Genomic DNA, 19752 nt, shown 5'->3' with positions numbered 1-19752 from the left:
CATTTCCTCTTTCTAACACGAAAAGCCAGCAGGTTGTTTAAGAGCCTAATTACAGGTTACATACTTCACTGCAGCCATTACCTTTAATCAGAAAAAAAGGACCAGTGCTTTATTTCTAATACATTTTGAAAGCCTCAGATCTTAAGTTGGAAACTCAAGGTCTTGTGGGTTCATGTTAAAACAAAACCAAGACAAAACGTTTCCCGTTTGCCGCGTGCTAGGATTGCAATGTATCTGCTCCGTAAGTGATGATGTTTAGGGAGGAGTAGGATGGTGCACACAGCGATGAGTATTAAAGACACAGGAACCAGATTCACGGCTGGTGTGAACACACATAATAAAACACCACCATCCTGCACAATCAGTATTTATATAGCTAAATATTTCTGTGTCACTTGATTATGATAATTTCGAAAAAGTTGGAAAGATATAATCAAGCAAGTGATGCTTGCAGATGACCAGGGTTCTTTGCAATCTCATTCTTGTCATGTTAGTTATGCCAATGAGATCCGTTAAAACTTGGATGAAATAGTGTATACTTTAAAAAAAAAAAACAAACCCAACAACAAACAACAAACAACAGCAAAAACACCACAGTTGCACTTCTACCAATAACTGGAAATACGTTGACGGAAATGTTGTACATTGTAAAACTAAAGCATAGCTGCCTAGAGCTATTTGGTGGTCATAGAATAGAAGAAAATTTTGGAAATTCCAGAACTCCGGTTATTTTTGATGGAGTCAACGACTAAAGCAGCCACAATAGATAGAGAACATAATGTGACATCCAAATGTACACGTTAAAACTTTAGTTAGTAAGACTCTAGTTTAAATGCAGGAATGACTCATTTCTAACTTACTGCTTAAACCACAGTTCCATTATTGCACTAGGGTTTCCACCATGTACCTAAACACACTCTCCTGCACTTTCAGTCTGACCTATCTACCTGATAAATGATCCATTACCATAAACCCAAAAAGAAGGAACAAATAAAAGCATGAACTTGAGTCAAAGATTTCTGATTTCTCTTTCAGCTGAACATCAGATGCTTCTTAAAAGGAAGGGGAAGATGGGGAAGACAACCCTTTTTAAAGAAACTCACCTCTGCAAACTGAAACAATGATGACTTCTGACAGGTTTCCGTAGAATTAGTTGCATCAGATTGGCAAGTACTCGAGGAAATCTGAAACAAGGAATGTGCAGAGTAAGACTTCAAAGGTGCTTTTTTGAAGCTAAGAACAACAGGGAGCAAAACAAAATACCAGGCAGCAGTAACAAGAAGTAATGTTTAAGAGAAGAATGTATAACAGCATCTAATCTAATGTTTCACAGCTCTGGACAGGTTTAATCAAACTTATAGGTGAAAACATAGTTCAGCACCCATTTTAGGGCATTTGAAAATCACCTAGGAAGAAAGACCACAAAAATACCAAGGATTTTTTTTTCTTTTGTAATTCCAAACTTTGCAAAAGAGTTTTATGCAACAGGATACTAGACTGATGATACTGGGCTACACACACAACTACCTTGTATCGGTGATGCTATCAACACTGCTGCATCTGTAATTTGTACTACCATTCTGAATACGAAAATTATTTAGAAGCTAAAAAAAAAAATTGAAGACACTGAGGGTTGCTAAGTGACAGAAACGCTTATTAGAAAAATAATTCCCAGCCCCTGACAACATGAAAATAAGTATTTAAGGGTACTACAAGCCTAAAATTGCTCAAATAATGTACCTAAACATCCATTTTGGGGTGCTTATGAGAAACAGTGCAAGAAAGAGTCATAACTTCTGAAATCAAAATACAAAGAAATGACTGCTCAAAACCAACAGCCTTATTCAAACTAACACAGAGCTTAGCCATACAACTCTTTTTTAGACAGAAATGTGTTAATCAAGCATCATGCTGTAAAGGAATTGTATCAAATACAAGACCTTCATTAAATGTCACATTTAAGCGTAGAAGATTTACATGCGTAATTCCTAGAAGCATAAGGTACTGTTAGTATAAAATAAGGTATGTAACATGGCTTACAGGAAACAGAAGAAAGGAAGGAGGCTTTGTGGGATTTTAGGGAAGTAACAGGATGGATCTTTTTTTTTTTTCCTAAACCATTTCAAATTTTTCACGGTATTTCAGTTTATTTAAAACACTTTGATGCAAATGCTTTTCTTCTCTTATTTATTACGAAAACAAGTATGGCAATGGCATTTATTCGTGAACGCACACAGGAGATTTAGCTAGCAACTGCATCTGTTGCCGGTAAGCACAAAGCACTGCAGAATAAGCAGGCCTACTGCACATGTGGTTTGTACTGCTGCTCTTTGTCCCAGATGCTTAAGCACTGCAATAGCACCCATGGCTGTTCGTTTCAGGAATCTGCTACCCCTACTCCCCTGAAAACACTATCTCTGAGTGTAGCAACCCACAGCCAAGGGGAACTATACCACACAATTTGCTTAACGTACACAGTCGAACTTGTTTCTTCCTGCCATAAAACCAACAGTGCTTCCTATGATCTATGCTTCCATTATATTTATTAAACACTGAACAGGATGTTTCATCAGTATACTATGGGAGTATACCAACCCTAAGGGTTACAAAGAATGTATTTTTAATGCCTGTCTTTTGTTTTTTTTCAATGGTTTGTGTTACTGTTTTCACTCATGTCATGTTTATTACTGCTTTTCTCATGTTTCTGTATGATCTATTTAAGATATCTGCGTCTCAGCAGCGGTATGGATTGTACCAGGGATGCATACTCATCTTGCTGCTGTTGAGTGACTCGTCTCTGAAGGTCCAAGCCTCTGCACCGGTGTGAAAGAGTGGTTAGACAGAATCACAGAAAGAGTGGTCAGACACTGGAATAGGCTGCCCAGGGAGGTGGTGGAGTCACCATCCCTGAATGTGTCGTTTAGATGTGGTGTTAGGGGATATGGTGTAGGGGAGAACTTTGTAGAGTGGGGTTGATGGTTGCACTCGATGATCCCAAGGGTCTTTTCCAACCTAAATGATTCTATGAAATATGTAAGGATGCTGCTTGCATGCCTGAGCACTCATTTGGTTATTTCAGGCCACTTCACTAGTGGGATTTTCCCAGGAATAACCAAATTTGGGATTTTGTTCCCCATATAACTTAAATGTTCTGCAGTTTGACCAGCTGCCTTATGTAGCTTTGTTTCTGGTATCTATTGAAGCAGTCTGTTTGCAAGTGGAGCCTATATTCAATGTGCCGTACAAAAGGGCACTGTTTTGCTTAGGAGAAGCGATGTGAATGAGGAAGCCGTGTGAAACCTCTCCGCTCCCCAAGGCAGGCGCTGCGGGGCCACGCGATGCTTGAACCCTGCCCACCCGCCCTAATGGAGGCTGAGGCTTCACACCTTCCTCTGCCTATCTAAGGACATGTCCGCATGAACGTGTCAACAGCTGGCATGGCACAAACCAGCTCCGAGTTGGGAGCAGCCATTCACCTGTGCCACCCCAGGAGCACCGTGCTGGAGGGGAGAAGTCCCCCCCGAGAGGGGCTGTTACGGCTCAGCCCCTGCAACATAAGTGCTGTATGGCACTCACTCGCTCCCCGGGCAGGCACGGAGAGGGAGGATGAGCCATCTTGCTGCCTCCAAGGCCACGTGCTGTGGGTCAGGCACGGCTTGTTCACCTTGCGGTACCAGGAACCACAAGTCGTGGAAGGTGTGAAGCCCGGTCTCCTACAGCTTTGTGTTTAAAGGAGAGATTGCTGGTGCCCAGTAACTCAAGAGATGATTTTGTGGTTACAACAACTACACTTATCCTGTCAATTTCCATTATCTTTAAGAAGTTAATACTGTTGCCTTTGCTTGACAGAAGCACTAATTTGAGCTGGTTTCTTCTGCTCTGCCACTCCCCACACACTCCCGACTTGGGGAAAAGTTATTATCTCCAAGACTTCTAACCTCCACCAGGCTGAACTTGATCAAAGCGTTCAAATAATTACCGCAGGGAATGGATGCACAAATAGTGCCATTGCGTATGTCTCATTTCCTGCCGTAATAAACATCCTCAGCATCTCCTCATTTCTTCTTTCCTCCTCTCAGCTTACCCTCAGCTGCACCGAGAGATTTTTCACTTCTGTTTTACACCCCGGGCAATACCACTGTGCACAGACCCAGCGCTGCATGTAGGGTAACCTTTTGTTCTCAAAGAGAAGGAAACCGCCAGGATAACGCCTCCGTAGCCTCCCTTTCTCTGCAGGTTACCGTAACCTGCTCTAAATGGATCACGCTGAATGAAAGTGACGGGCGGCCCCTGGCTCACCTTCTGCACTGACCGACGTGAGGCTTTAATGCCGTCCTGATGTGCCGGGCAGCGGCCAGGGAGGAAACTGGTAGAGGTTTCGGACTACACTACAAATTTCAGTATTTCTGGGCAGTAACCTACAGACAGGCCACTAGGTGCTGCTGTAAGGCAAGGAACGAGCCTGACGGGCAAGCAAGGGAGCTGTGCAGGGAGGGAGGTGAGCGGGCAAGCAAAGAGCGCTCCTCACCCAACTTCAGCTCTTCAGCTAATGAACCTGCTGCGAGGACCGAGCTTCGCCTAGCACAAGACAGTAGCTGGCGCAGACCCGTCTGGCGTTTCTGCTCGGGTGTTCAACAAAATATGCTCATATACGCACCACAGTCTTGTGTAACTGATGAGAGGACCCAAAAGCCAGATGGAAACTCACTGAATATATCCAAGTCCTTTATTTACTGGTGTCTTGGTTTTGGCCGGATTGGCCAATCAGAACGACAGATGGCCCTCCCCCTGCCTCTCTCCTCAGGGAGGAGAGGAAGAGATAAGGAGATTTACGAGTTTATCTAAAGAACTAAACTACTTTAATGAAAATAATAATAAATAAGAAAATAGTAAATAATAATGGAATAATAAAAACAATAATTAAAAAGTATACAATATATACAAAACCGTATCCAGCTCGCAGGATGACGATCGCGTCACCAGCAGGCACAGGGAAAGTCCCAGACTGGAGTCAGCGACGGACAGGAGCTGAATTCCAGAACTAGAGTCAGGAATGCTCAGATCGGGATCAAAGGCAAATGAACAGACACAGTCCTCCTCAGACGTTGGCCATTGAAGAAAAGACTTGACCCTTTGATCCCTTAGCTTTCATACCAAGGAATACCCTGTTGGTCAGTTTTGGGTCACCGGTCCCGTCCGCTCCTCCCTGCAGGGGGGACCCCTCCATGCTTTTCCGCTTCCGACCCTCTATCGGGGCAAGCAACTAAGTTAGCTGACCTTGGTTGTTATAGCAGTAAGTATAAGGGAGAGCCTCTGTGCTATATTCCTTGGTATATTCAGGTCTTATCACTCAGAGTGAACAGTTTCTGAACAATATACTGTTAATTTCAGAGTTTAGTCAGTTAGAAGAGCCCCAGCTAAAAAGTAATATTACTAACCAGAAAATTGGTTCTGTTTTACCTTAAACCAGGACAACTAGTACTTTATTTACAGCTGGTAAGGTCTGTAGCTTCTCTTGCCTATCTGCTTAGTAACTCCAGATGCCGCCTGGAAATCAGTCATGTACTGACACTGAATTCTGTTATCAGAAGAAAAATTGCCTAGTCTATTGAAAAAAATTACAACAACAGGAACACCACTGGCAACATACAGAGATGGTGACTGCAGTCTCAAGGCAACTTTGTAAATATCGCTCTTACGCCTCTTCCCATCCTTCCGCTGGGGCCTGTTCACTTTGTTACCTGACATCCGGGCTTCTGACAACGCGAAGGTTAAACATCTGACTTGAAAAGTCCCTATACTTCCATTAACACACACTTGACAGAAAATCAGTGGGCGCTGAACACATTTATGTGGGATTAGCAGACGTCTAAGTATAATTTCCCTCATCTTCTCCCAAGTTCTGAGCAAACTATGCCACCACTGCCCTCCCTTCTATTACCAGTTTTTAAGATCATAGTATTATTAAAGACCTATGCTTACAAGGCCACGCAAGTCTGCATAATCATACATGTGCACAAGCAATCAAACTGCATGTTGACAGGTAATCTGACTTCTGGCAGTCCCTCAGTTTAAGAAACATATATATGCATGTGCATCTTACCTGTACACATATACACTTTAATGATAATGAAGACTACATGATATCATTTGGAGCATTCTTTTACAAATGACACTACATCTATCCTTTTTTTAAAAAAAAAATAAAGTAAAAATGCCAGGGGTTTAGATATACAACATATATTTATATACTTACACGGCTATAAAAACAATACCTGTATTTTCTGTAGTTAAGCAACTTCTGAACCTCTTCACTGACAATACCTCAGCAGTCACCTTAGTACACCAAATTCCCTCCCACATCAATACGAACTCTAACGCAACATAACTAACTCCCCTCCTCTGAAGAAGCAAGCAGTTTACCAATTCTACAATGAATTCTGGTGCTTCCTACTCATCCTGCCATACCACCTCCTAGCGTCTTCTGCTAACCTCCCAAACGCTGGTCTGAGCATGAAACTGTTTTCAAGCATAAAGCACGGAAATTCAACCCATAGGCATGCAAGGACAAACGCCTTATGTCTCCTCTGACCACACGCCCGAGGATGGGAAGCCAGAAGTACTCTTCCGTTACCCAAGTCTGAAGCAATTTAGGATCTTTACTGCATCTGGGGAAAAACAAGCCCGAGAAGTATTTGCTTCATGTCTAATCACCACTGAAACACTGAAGTAAAAGGAAACAAAGGAAAATGGAAGACACACCAGGGCTGCCACACAAAGAAACTGAGGAAGTTTCCCAGTGCACAGAAACACAACTGGAGACTCAATTCATGCTGATGCACAGTTAGGAGGACTGAAATTCATCCATTTGGGTCCCTTTGAGAATACCAAGCACACAGATTGTTCTGGAAGATGTATTTTACATAGGGGATCCTCTGAAAGAATCAGAGACATGCAGTTTTGCTGCCTGGCAAAGTGCTCTGACCCTTACCTGCTTCTCAGACAGTGTGGGACAATTAAAATACGGTAACTCATTAGTAAGTATAGGCTAATTTCTGGCTCAACTCACAAGGCCATAGCAAAGACCCTTCTTAATGGAACTATCTGTGACTACAGTACACCTTTCCTCCCATTTAAACATAACAGCATATAAAAGCAGTTTTTAAACTCTAAGTTGAGAGACTAGAAGTTTGAAAACTACAGGGCACTCTCATTTTAGCACAAAATAATCAATTTCTTTTCACTTCTCTGCCAGCCTTATCCTAGTGTTTCTTATTTTTCATGCTGCAGCACAGAAAGCCAGTACCCACATCTGCACAAAGACTTCCACTGCTCAAACTGGTGTGCAATGCATTGAGGAATCTTAGCTCGGTCTTGGCAGTCCAGGAGCAATCTATCTCAAATGCACTACACATTTTGCATTCGGGGGTATCACATACAGACAGTTAATGATTGCCTTTCCTCCCAACAACAACAAAAAAGCAAAAAAGAAGTCCTCCTCCCTTTTTTTATGAATGCCAAGTCCACAGCTGTGTGAGGCATTGCACAAGCATATGAAATCCTTGCCCAAAAAAGCTTGCAAACCACCTGTTTAACACAGTCATTGTATTTCAACCCTTCTACCTGTGACAATATCCTCTCAGGGGGCAGACTTGCCTGGTCTGATCAAAATATTCAGTCAGCAGAGTTAACATTGAACCGATATAAAACCTGGGCCCAAACTCTATGTTCACAGTTGGGATACAAGACTCAGATCACAGGGCTCACACTTCAGTCCCATCTGAGGTTACCCAAGATGTATCTTAAATTTCACTTCCCGCTGGTCAAATACTCCTCTTCAGAGCTCTCTTTAAACTGAGGCCTCGCGGTAAGGGAGAGAAGAGAGTTGCTTACCTCTTGTGCAGTCAGGGCATGTTCCCCTGCTAGAAGCAGCATACTCAGGCCTCCCATTTGTGTAGGATCTGTTAAGAGTAAAACCAAGTCTTAAGTTTATTCATTTGCTTGCTTAAAGAACCTACCATTTGCAGTGTTAAACCCCCAGAAGACTACTTGTCACAGACACTCTAAGCAAGCTGCCATAAAAGGCAGTTCAAGAGAATCACAAATAACCATTTTTGTACCCTCTGGGAGAGGCTTTCAAAGCTGTTTGAAGGATTTAATTGGATTTGTGTGCTTAACACCCCATTGCGTGGATTTACAATTTTACTGCCAAAGGTTTTATGTACTACAGAGATGGATATCTTTAAAATAGCAACTGTAATGATCTCATACATAAATATACACAAAGATGCTCTAATATCGGCACAAGTTTATAACTCAATGGATGCTCCTACTGAGGGAGTAGTTCCCTTCCTTAGCCACTGAACAAGTAAAAAGATGGAACAAAATGACACGATCGAGCTCTGAAGCAAAATTTCTATTTTCATTTAGCTTTAATTTAGAGCTGCATTTACTGGTGAAAAGTGCCAGCCTGACAGCTCTGAAGCATGAAGCGCTTAATCCTCTGTGCCAGAACAGCGCAGGCACTGGCCAGGCAAGCTGCCTGCCTACCTGTTGCCCTGCCAATACAATATATAATTGAGGAAAGTAAAATGGAGATATAAATGTTCTTTCTCCAAGCATTTGATGCTGACAGCTTCTCGCCTCCAGCCTTCCCGTATCTCAGGAGCTCAGGAAACGACAACAAGAAGTGAAAGCAGTGAACAGTGGGACTGAATTACTCATGGAGTGGCTTTTCCACTCAGAACAGTGGTTGCTCTTCATCATTATGAAGTCTAATTGTCTGATTTTGGGGGAGTGCCTTGGAAGCAATGCAGGGGCCTGATTTAACAGAACGTTATGTATAGACAGGGAGACAGCCTGTGGCCCAAATGGCTTGCACAACAGGCACAACGTAAGAGAAAGGGAAACATTATCCTTGCTGTATTGCTGAGATGCCAAATTCAGTAACAATTAGAGGCCAAAGATAAGTAACCTTCCCCAGGTTTCACTAAGCGTGCACTCGCATTTTACAATTTCCTTTCACTGAACTATACAAAACCTCTCTCTACAACAATAATTACACGTGCCTGGGACCATTCCCTGGAATGCAGGCCAACTGGCACAGTTACCCTTGTCCATTTGGTTGCATTTTGTTATGCAAAATTTGGATGCACAATAGCTGCATCCAAAATGCCCACTGGGAAATCCCCTGGCCCATTCCCACTCATGAGTGGTGCTGGGGAATTTGTTGAGCTTCTCAGCTGACGTGGGCCAAACCTGTACCTGTAAAGCTCCAAATGATTTAGTGCTACAGATGATCAAGGTCCAGTTTATGGGAATACTCACTGGTGCTGTTTAATTCTATAGCACAAATGCTGCCAAAAGTTCTCACACAGACAGCATCTTGCACTGACATTCACTGGCTAAGCTTTTTCAATACTGTCTTACAACAGCAGCAAATAGAAGCAGAGGAAGGCAATGTGAATAAATCAGGCTCAACCACTATCTCAAGGATAGAAGAGTGGCTCATTATCTTAAGAACACAGCCTAAAGAGCATCTGGCTTTAAAACCAATGTTCAACTGTAATTGATTTTTTCATTTACCATAGTAAACAGGTAGAAGGTATGTGGGGTTTTCGTAGGTTGTTTTTTTTTTTTTTTAAACTTTTAAATAAAAAAGGGAACAAAAGATATTAAGTTTCTACAAAGAAACGAGGCACTATCAGAAGTGTAGGATCTAGTAACAAGAAGTGTTTGAAGAAATGGAGACAGAAAACGGGACGGGCCAGCAAGTACCTATAAGTGAAGTGATCCTGTCAGCACAGCACTTTTTGCCATCAAAATACTTGATCAGAAACTGTTCAGTCCTTCAAACAAGAAGATACCAGAGCAATGTAGAAGTGACATGTGAACATGTACCTTGAAAGATAATGCCTGAGCAGGCAGTTAATTTGGAGGCAGGAAAGATGGCAAGAGATCTTTAGGCCCATCATAAACTTACTGAGCTTCATATTAAACACTAAGAGCTTGGCTGGTTGCTTTCTATTTTCTTAGTTCCCATTGGAAGGAAGGCTGTTGCAAAACCCAAATGTAAGAAGTGAAAGCTTTTTTCAAGTTTTCAGTTTAAATTTACTCAGGACCAGGAGGCATACATTCTTCCTCCTTTTTTTTTTTTTGTGTTCTACCTAAATGGTATTTCCCTCTTCTGTGTTTACAGGAATCACCCTACTCTTCTTCCACTTGCTTTCCTAGCCTAAGCAAATCAAGATCTCCTCATGTCATCTAGCCTGTCCATCTCCCACGGCCCCCATCGATCAGATAGCTCTCCTCTCCAGTTATTCCAGGTGGAGTTCATCTTTCTTGTATGTCAATGACCAGCAGGGCAACCACATCAGATGAGCTGTGCTCTGTTCAATGGCATTAACTCTACAGGTCTTGAAAACGCTTTGTCTGACATGCTGCAGTAAAGCACTTTCTTAGGCTCACATCACACCGATGTCTCCCCACTCCTCTCTTGTGCTCCACTTTAATTACCTGTGGATCTTCTTCCCCCTCCTCCGTTTTGGACAACTGGAGAACACCCAGTTTATGGCTCTAAAATTCTTCCCCTGCCTCTAAATATCTTCTTGGTGGTCTCAGCTTTCTGCCCTTCAAATAAGTAGCTTAAGTAACAGGACAAGGATAGGACTGCTTTTTCCCCAAGTAAGAAAATACTTAAGACTGTTTATTTAAATATGAAAATTAAGAGGAAGGAAAAAAATGACAGCTAAGTGGAAAGCAAGTTTAATTTGGTCCTTAAAGACCTTGAATACTTATGCTGCAGCTGTAGCAGAAGGCTGGTGCTTAGATGTCTGATCATGATAAAAACAAAAATCCTTCCACTAAGGTTTCAAATTACAAAAGAACTCCATCTAAGGGAAGACAAAATGTACATATGCAGACACTGCCATATGTTTATAGTGCCTTCTCAGCCCAACAATGTTTCTTTTATGACACTAGGAACTTACTGGTTTGAAGAATTAAGAATTTTAAGTGCTATTTTTAAAGCAATTTACAGTTAAATCAACAGTAGTGAGAAAATAGCACAGACATTTGACTTGCAGAATGGGAGGCGATTCGTGACTTTCTCAACAGTTTTTAATATTGAAGAAACTTAAAACCATCTCACTATTTGGGAACGACATACTTTGTTAGTATTGGTCGGGTTTGGACACTCAGCAGGCTGGCTTGTTCATCATCACGTTTTTTCAGTCAGAGGAAATAAAGAACTATGGAAGAACTAAGTAGAAAGAAGGCCAGCAGGTGCCAGTTTCAACTAACTTTTACCTGGGTGCAGAATTAAGCTTCTTTCTAAAAAAACCAAAAATTGCATCTCTATCAAGATATTGCCTACTCAAGGAAGTGTCTTTTTTCTACCCTTCGCTTCACTAAAAGGCTTTTTGGCTCAGAGGTTTTTCTTCTGATGCAGAAATGTGAAAGTATTGGGAATCTTGCACATTTGTATAGCAAAGCTGTCGCTCACTTTGCTCTGCAGCTGTGACGGTAGATGCTGCAATGGTCGCGTTCACCTGTGAACAGCAGTTGTCTTGGCCCTATGCCCTACAACAGATGACAGGTGAGCCATGTCATGAGAAAAACATGCTCAATTACAGCTTCCAGGCTGCATGAGCATGGACACCACTAGTGGGGTCCGCAAGTCAGAAGCCCAATGCTGCTGCCACACCTCAGCCTCTTGACACAATGACGAGTCAATACGAGAGGCTTAGAAAAAAAAGAAAGGAAGATCTTACTCTCTACATATTGCATTTTCCAAAATGAAATGTAACATTTAAAACATTTAAAAAGCAATCAAGGCAGGATTAACAACTACCAACAAGTAAAACTGATTTCCTGGAATGATTGTGGAATCATATAATCCCTGTCTTAAGGAAGCTATCTGCTTTGAAGATGCAAGTCAGTCAGTGGCCTTTCAAAGGTAAAAGTGTTTTTGAGGTGGTTCAGCTATATTTTAGTTCATTGGCTAGTATACAGCTGCCTGCATTTTAAAAGAGGCTGTGCTGGATAGAAGAGTTAGAGTTGAACTGAACTATCCTATGAAGTCACGGAGAGAAGAACACAACAAAACACATTTAGCACAAACTGGTATATAGCTGACAAAACAGTAATCCATTTGGCATGGGAGACTTGTCATGATTTGGATGCTGTTAACATCTCTGTCAGAAGCTGTCGTTACCTTATGAGCTATTGTTATACTCCAGAAATAGTCAGGCTTCATTGGCATAAGGACTGGAGTGAGACCCCTATGAATTATTATGCTCATTGACTCAGTCTGCAGTTAAATAAATAATAATAAAAAACATTAAATCAGATGTAGCACAAAAGGGCCTTCCTTCAGAAATGAATGGCTCTGTAGATAAAACAATGGATTAGATTAATTTCTAATTAATTCTTAAGTTTTCTGTCCTCTACTCTGACAGACGTTGATTCAAGATCTCTCTGTACTCAGAAACTCTACATTTGAGTAGACCAGCAGGAGCGGTGAGGGATGGCAAACAGGTAGACCAAGACCTATTACTTGTTCTTTGTGTTAAGTCAGTAAACCTATAAGGAGCATAGAAATTACTCCTCTTGATAGCAAAAGCAGAATGGGATGAAGGGACTTGCGATTTTTAGAACTGGTCTCCCACATATCATAACTATGTAGCACAAAAAACTTTCTTTTGATGACATTTCACAGTTCCTTCATAGCCAGAAGGAATTTCATTACAGGAATTTTCATACCACTATACTGTCAAAAAGGTGTACATGCCTTCTTATCCTTTTATACTTGTTCCATAAAACCATTTTCCACTCTCCAGCTCACGATCTCTCTAAGCAGAAAAGTCCTATCTGCCACGCAGTTGTCAAAAATTAAGTAGGATCGGACAAAGTTTCAAATATATCAGTATTTATAAAATTAGAAACTTTAAACCGCAAAAACGGGGGAAAAAAAAAAGGGTGGTGGGGGAAAAATTATTTTCCACATTGACTGTTAGGTTCTTCAGCTGCCAGTATTTAACATTCATGTCTCTGTATTTTAAGGTCATGATTGCAACAGTTCCGCTATTTGTGGATAAGCCAGCAGTGAGAGATTATCTGCCTTTCACCAGTTCAGGCACTCCACCTACACTTATTACCAGATTTGATTTTTTTTTTTTTTTAAATGTTTAAAAGGTTAGAATCCTCTCCTCCAAGGTATAATGGGCAAAAGTGCATGTTTTAAGTGAAATTAAATTACTCTTCTCTTGATTTAATTACAAAAAGTTAGCTCCAGCAGTACATTCATCCACAAGAATGTTGACACCTCCAACTTTACAGACATCCATAAACTGTTTTTGTAAACAGCAGATTACTAATCATAGTACAACGCTCAATGAAAAAGAAAAAGAATGCACACAATCAGCATTTTCCTTTTTGACTAGAAACTGAAAATCTCAAACAGCAGATAAAACAGAATTAAAAATCAAGCAAATCCAGACCCCAGTTGGGGTATGGGTTATGATGCCACATCTGTACCTGACTCTTGAAAGCAATCATGCACTAAGGAAAATTTTAGGTAGTTGTTATGCAGAGTTTTAAGTAGAGTCTTTGCAAGCTAATTCGGGACATGAAAGTTATTTGCACTACAGTACCATGTGCAGTAAAGAAAACTGGTTATCACAGTTCGATTTCAACACCACTTTCTCAAACAAAATGCAAATGCTATGTCTGAGTAACATGGACGGAAATCTCACCTGCCATCCCAAAGTTAAGCTGTGGCATTTCTTCACTTTTTGTCGTTTTCCTCGGGCTTGGTATATCTTTTGCAGTATCTGATGCTAAGGCCCATAGTTTTTTCCTGTTTGTAACAGTGGATGCTTGGGTTTTAACAGGTTTGTTTGTTGTGGGGCACCACTTGTACCCCGGATTTGCCTTCATAAATGCATCCTTGTACTAGAAAAGAAAAGGAAAATTACCAGTCATGCCAGTTATGACATTATACTGTCCACAGGGCAATAGAGTGCACTGCGTGTGAGAAGATTTAATACAGTAAATAATCCTTAAATGTCTTGATTTTTTAACAGTTTAATCACATGCTTACAGTCTGACCACAAACACAATTTGATATGAAGAAATAAGATAAGTAGAGCTGTGTTTAAAAAAGTGGGGTTTCTCTTTGCTCTCCTCAGGGTTTATCACCCAGAGCCAGGCTGAAGTTCTGATCCTGCAAACTGCTCCCCGGTGCTTGTGTGCTGACTCTCTGGGAAAGAAAGACAGCTATTTGAATTATTTTGCAGGTCCAATCTTTGTTTACTTTATAGTTTGAATGAAATGAAAACATACATTTAGCAATAAATGCAACGTGATGCTCCTTACCTTGCACTCATTTTTCTCTAATAGTTCTGTATTTTAGAATATTTGAGCATAGGCTTTCCCAAACCAGACACCGAAAATAAACCGCTACCAGTATCATCTCATTTTCAGTAACTTCTGATACATCATCCCAGCCTTCCTTCCAAAATGTACCATGCTGCATGGCTGCATAAAATAAACTGGGACCATTTAAAACTTTCTTTGGCCTTAAGCACTCAGCACACACCTCAGTTGTTTGCTATATTCTTGGTATGAGGCAGAAAACTGAACCATACCAGACTACACATGGAGGGGTAGCGGAAAAGGTCTGGATTCTACACAGTTGGGGGGGTAGAGGGAAGGATAGGGACTTATTTTCTTCACAAAACGCAACAGTGACATCTTCCCAAGTATCTTGCTGACCAGACCAAAGCAAGATTTTTGAATGTTAACAGCAATAAAAAGAACACATTTCAGTATTTTAGATGTGTTGCTATGTGAAGTGGAGACCGGGCGAATCAGAGGAACATGCCACGCATTCCAGCTGCAAATGTTTGCCTAACAACTGATAGGGGCTTACAGCACTGGCTGCTGTGGGAGCCTGCCCAGTAAGTACCAGTGCTCAGCACAGGGAGAAGGAACCCAATACCTCCTCATGCACTAGGTAGCTCTCAATGGCAATAACCAACCAAAAGAGCAGTTTTATCCTAAAGTACATGGCAGGGCAGCTGCAGGAAGTTTCTTCTGTGATTCCACTTGTTCCCACCCCCCAAGCTGTCATCAGCCCAGGATACGGCATGGAGAAGCACCTACGTTTCACGCACATGCCTGCACAGAAACACACACCCAGGAGGGGGGAAAAAAATCCCTTAGGTATCAAATACAGAAATAGCACTGAAAACCTTGTCCTCTGAAAGAGTCACTGCAGTGTTTTCCCAGATCAATAAACGGTGTGCCTTGGGGCAGGATCGCCATCACAACTGTATCGCTTACTTTCATTTCCATCATAACCTATCAGCTGGCACTTGCTACCTCCAGACTGTGGCAAGGATAAAAACATTTCCGTTTACAAGAATCAGCACCGTGTGAACCCGCTGTGTGAAGTCCTATATTTATAGAAATGGCTATGAATAATAAAAATGTGCAGGGACCGCTGACCCACATACACGCTGTATTTTCTGAATAGGGTCTATGTGTTAAATCTGCAAACTAAGGACTGCGACACCTCTCACCTCGCCCCTTTTCCCTTTCCCTCAGCTTGGTTTGGGAGCTCAGTACACCACAAAAATAGCCTGGTGGATGGAAGGGATGGGGAGGGGGGAAGGGGAGAAGGGAAAGGAACTAGAGAGAGAAGCAGCTTTGCCTTCCATTGTTAAAGCCACAGCCCACTCACAAATCATGTTTCCAGCCTGCAGAGTGAAAAAGCACAGAATCGCTAGCAATGAGGTACATAAACTCTTCATGCCAGCATTGCTGCTTTGAGTAATTGAATTATTCTATGGAATAATTTGACAAGCCGACAGGCTGCCCATCAAATGAGAACCAGAATGCATACCATTTGCAAGATGAGGCAGCAATAAGCTTTTAATCAGTTTCCAACAAGAGCAATTCAAGTGAGCTGATGTATTAATGGATTTTTTTCCTTCTCAAAGCCAAGAAGTGAACATTGACTGTACTCTCCCCAAATGGCAGAGAGCAAACTGAGGGAGGACAACTCATCGGCCCCTTTCACAACTTCAACGCTCAAGATACATGCAAATGTAAGAAGTTAAACAATGGCCAAGAAGTAGTTTTATGAAATGCATACAGGGGCCTGATCCAAATCTCAGAAAGATTTTTAGTATGGATTTTTGTGACTGTTAGACTGAGGCCTAAAATGAAGTGATAGATTCTGCTTGCCAGGTCATGAGAAGATAACTTAAAATGAGCTACAAAGGAACAAGAAAATGCCAAAGGCAATAGCAGAGCTTACTGTTTTCCTCCATTCAACCGACTTAACACAGCCAGCCTAAGGACATCTCTAAAACCGTTTTAAAAGGTGGAGGGTGGGGGGGAAGGTGAGCCCTTAACCTGGAATGCAAAGACACCACCTTGGTTCCCACATGAGTGGCATGGACAGACCAGCAGTGTCACCTCCAGAAGTTCCACGTTAGATAAGAAAAGCAGAGGATATGTTTGTGGGATTGGTCGGATGCATCATTTCTGTTTTGCGAAAGCCTGGGTTATGCAGTGGGACTGATGCCACTTTAGAGCTGAGGTTAAAAAAGGTGCTGCGCCACAGCGCAACTCCCCGAGTTGCTTTCATCACCAAATAAAAGAAAAAAGATTTGCTTTCTCCAGTGTGGTGGGAAAAGGAGCTCACAAGTGGATTCCAGCTACACCACAAGGTAGCAGTTAGCACATGCTTAACTTTAAATGGATGCTTAAATACCACCAACTGGCTATTAAATGTCACATGAATCCCAGAGATCTAACAAAAAACAAAATGCCCAGAAAATATTACACTCCGTTTTTCACTCCTGAAGGACACAGGGTCTGCACTACACGTTATGGTCCGTACGTCACCCAGTGAACTTGACAGACTCCAGCCAGGAAGCCAGAACATTTGCTCCCTCCTACTCGGAGGCAGCTGCCAAAGCAGCGGTGTAGCAAGGACAGGCAGCTCCCAGCCAGGCTGACCGTACCTGTGAGACCACTGGCCCAGCACTCGTGGGGGGAAGTGTTCATCTCCGCCACTGAATGGCAGCAGCCTGGATTCATCAGGCTGCTCCCTACAGGAAACAATCCCGACTTCCTGGATCTTGCCGATGCAAGGACGTTATTTAAAAATGAAGTGTTTTCTAGCAAGGGAAACGAGGCTTCAACAATAATAATCTCAGTGGACGTTTTCCAAGACAGATGAATATTCCCAGTAAGCCCCATAAAAGTTAACAGGAGAACACTACCCCTATTACTGTAGTAACTAAAAATGCTGGAGTGTATTTATGAGTGGCCAGAATTCATTTTCCCCTCAGCGAAGGGAAATGCTAACAAATGTCAGGAACACCTGTGGTTCCACTTGGGTGTATTTATCAGCTACTGGGCTTAAATCCTCTATCATGAAACTTTCAAAGTTAAGATGATCTACAAAGTCTGTATGATACAAATAGAAAGCCTAGTCCTGAAGAAAACACCAGCAGAAGCTGACACTGAGCTCAGCAGGCACCGTATGAGGTCTCTGGGGCAGGTGTTGCTACAAGAGACCATAAATCATAAGACTGAAAATAGAAGGAGGATGGGGCCAGTTTTAGCTCGGAAATTTAAGGCACCCCAAGGTACAGACAGATACATAATGGGATTTTCCAAAAGTGCCTAAATGAATCATAGATCCAATTACCCCCTCAGTGGGAATCACAGATAGATGTCCAACCCAATAGAAAACTTCTCATAATTCCACTTGGCAAGGTGTTCAGGTGCCTCACTGTCTTCCAAAATCTTGGATCTTCCATATAATCAGATATGTGTTAAGTAAATATGCCACACTGCTAAGATAGTATTGACTGCTGGTACTAAGCAGGTGAGAAACTGAAAGCTGCTTGCCTGATGCTTGATCTGAGCTAACTGGCTTTGTGAACCCTGGCTTCAAGTAGTAAAAACATTCTCAAGACTGTAAAGTAATAGGTTGTAGCCCGTGCAGTAGGGACCACTTCTGTCAGGCCCATTCCTACCTCTGGAAGAGTGATTCAGATGCTCAGGGTACACAAGACACATTGTGGGGACAGCAGATATGACACTGGGTCCTCTGGGAGATGTGCATCCTGCCAGGGCAACGGCTAGAGGCTATGCGGTGAAAACTGGAAGTCAAAGGGCACTGAAAAGCTACATTTAAGTAATGGAAGCTCATCCTTGTATTTTAAACCTCAATGTGCTTACAATTGTAAGTATAGGTACGCAAGCAGAAGATTACTAATGCAACAGTAATTTTATGTCCTTCCAAAGGCATTCACCTTCTTGACTTTTAAATGAGCTCTCCTTAGGAAAAAGCAAAACACCAATAAATGGTTCACACAAGACTTAACATATTTTTGACAGTCTCAGCAGTAAACCTAACTATAAAAGTGAGTGTTAAAATAAACAACTGATACGCACACAGAGAATAGGCCTGGTGGTGAAGACACAAATACATTCAATGGCACATTATAGCTGCTAATTAATGTTGTAACATGCAACTGTTTAAAGAATAAAAGTTATATGCTCTCTCTCTTTAGACATTCTTGGAACTAGTCGTGATGATCTAAACTACTTATTGTTTCTCTTTGACGTTGGAGATGCAATTTGTTCTTCATGCCCAGAAAAACAAATAAATCACTACAGGAACAATGATTTCTACAACAATATGATTAATGGTTTCAGATCTGTCACTTCATGGAGAAGTTCTGCAATTATTTTCCTTCTTAATGAATTAATTTCCTTCAGCAATACAAAAGGCTAAGAAAAACAGTCACATCAGGTTCGTTCCTTCCAAAAATTATTTCTTCATTTTCATCTTTCCTTCCTCTCTATCTGTACTGGATCTCCTAATTGCCCTTGTCCCACACATTTCAAGAAGCATCCCTAATTTGTAAGTGGGAATGCAGAACAAATCAGGAATGGTTGGTCAAAGTTAAGACTCAAGTATTTCAACACAGTGTCACAGATGGGAGGCTACAGGGGTACTACAGACCCTGCTTCAAAAAGGACCTGCCATGCAGAACACTTCACACCCTTCCATGCTCACACAAACTACTGAACAGCCAGACCTTATATACATGCATTAACAGTGGCAGACAACTTCGGGTGACAGGGCAGGTACAGATAACAGTTTCCCCAACTGTTTCACAGCTATCTGTACTGGCAGTACACTAGCATTACTTGATGAATGACAGATGTTCTTCCTTCTCACTAGTCCTCGATTATTTTTTCAAAGATTTAATACAATGGTTACCCACAGTCTAGACCACATAGGTAATTACAGTGATATGGTTTGGGGTGATGTTATCAGCCTATGTAACTGCCTTTGTCTTTCACTCTCCACTATCAACATCCACAGCCTTCTTGGGGCCAACTTACCACTCAAGCTATTTCCTAAGAAACCCCATTTAAATTTTGAAGTAACATAAAATTTTGTGAAGCAAGGGGATAAATCTCTTTTCCTTGCTCTCAGTTAAAGGACTCTAGCTGTGTCTTGCTCTCCAATTCAGGTATTGGACTCTGCCTCACCAAAGGTTGCTGTATCAGAAACCAGTAGCAATACATAGGGAGAGTACTTCATGAAACACTAGTAAATTTAAAATTCTTTAGCATCAAAGATAAAAAGAGACTACATTTGTTGACTATGCTTTTGGTTTGGTCCACCTGTATTATAACAGAAATCCGTATTAT

The 19752-nt window shown here is 41.7% G+C and overlaps 1 protein-coding gene across 50 annotated transcripts in view; it reads right to left on the bottom strand.

Moving 5' to 3' along the window:
* BBX (BBX high mobility group box domain containing) overlaps positions 1 to 19752 on the bottom strand; it is a 148912-nt gene that overhangs the window by 39832 nt on the left and 89328 nt on the right. For all 50 annotated transcript variants that reach the window (XM_074596699.1, XM_074596923.1, XM_074596847.1 and 47 more), the window contains 3 exons: positions 13755 to 13953; positions 7894 to 7961; positions 1104 to 1184 (listed from right to left, as the gene is read on the bottom strand). In XM_074596699.1, coding sequence (XP_074452800.1) covers positions 1104 to 1184; positions 7894 to 7961; positions 13755 to 13953 — 348 coding nt within the window. The remainder of the gene's footprint in view (positions 1 to 1103; positions 1185 to 7893; positions 7962 to 13754; positions 13954 to 19752) is intronic.

The sequence above is a fragment of the Larus michahellis genome, chromosome 1 (assembly GCF_964199755.1).
Source record: "Larus michahellis chromosome 1, bLarMic1.1, whole genome shotgun sequence".
In the NCBI taxonomy this organism is placed as follows: Eukaryota; Metazoa; Chordata; class Aves; order Charadriiformes; family Laridae; genus Larus; species Larus michahellis.
Note: the sequence above shows the minus strand (reverse complement) of the source record. Positions and strands in the feature narration are given on the sequence as shown.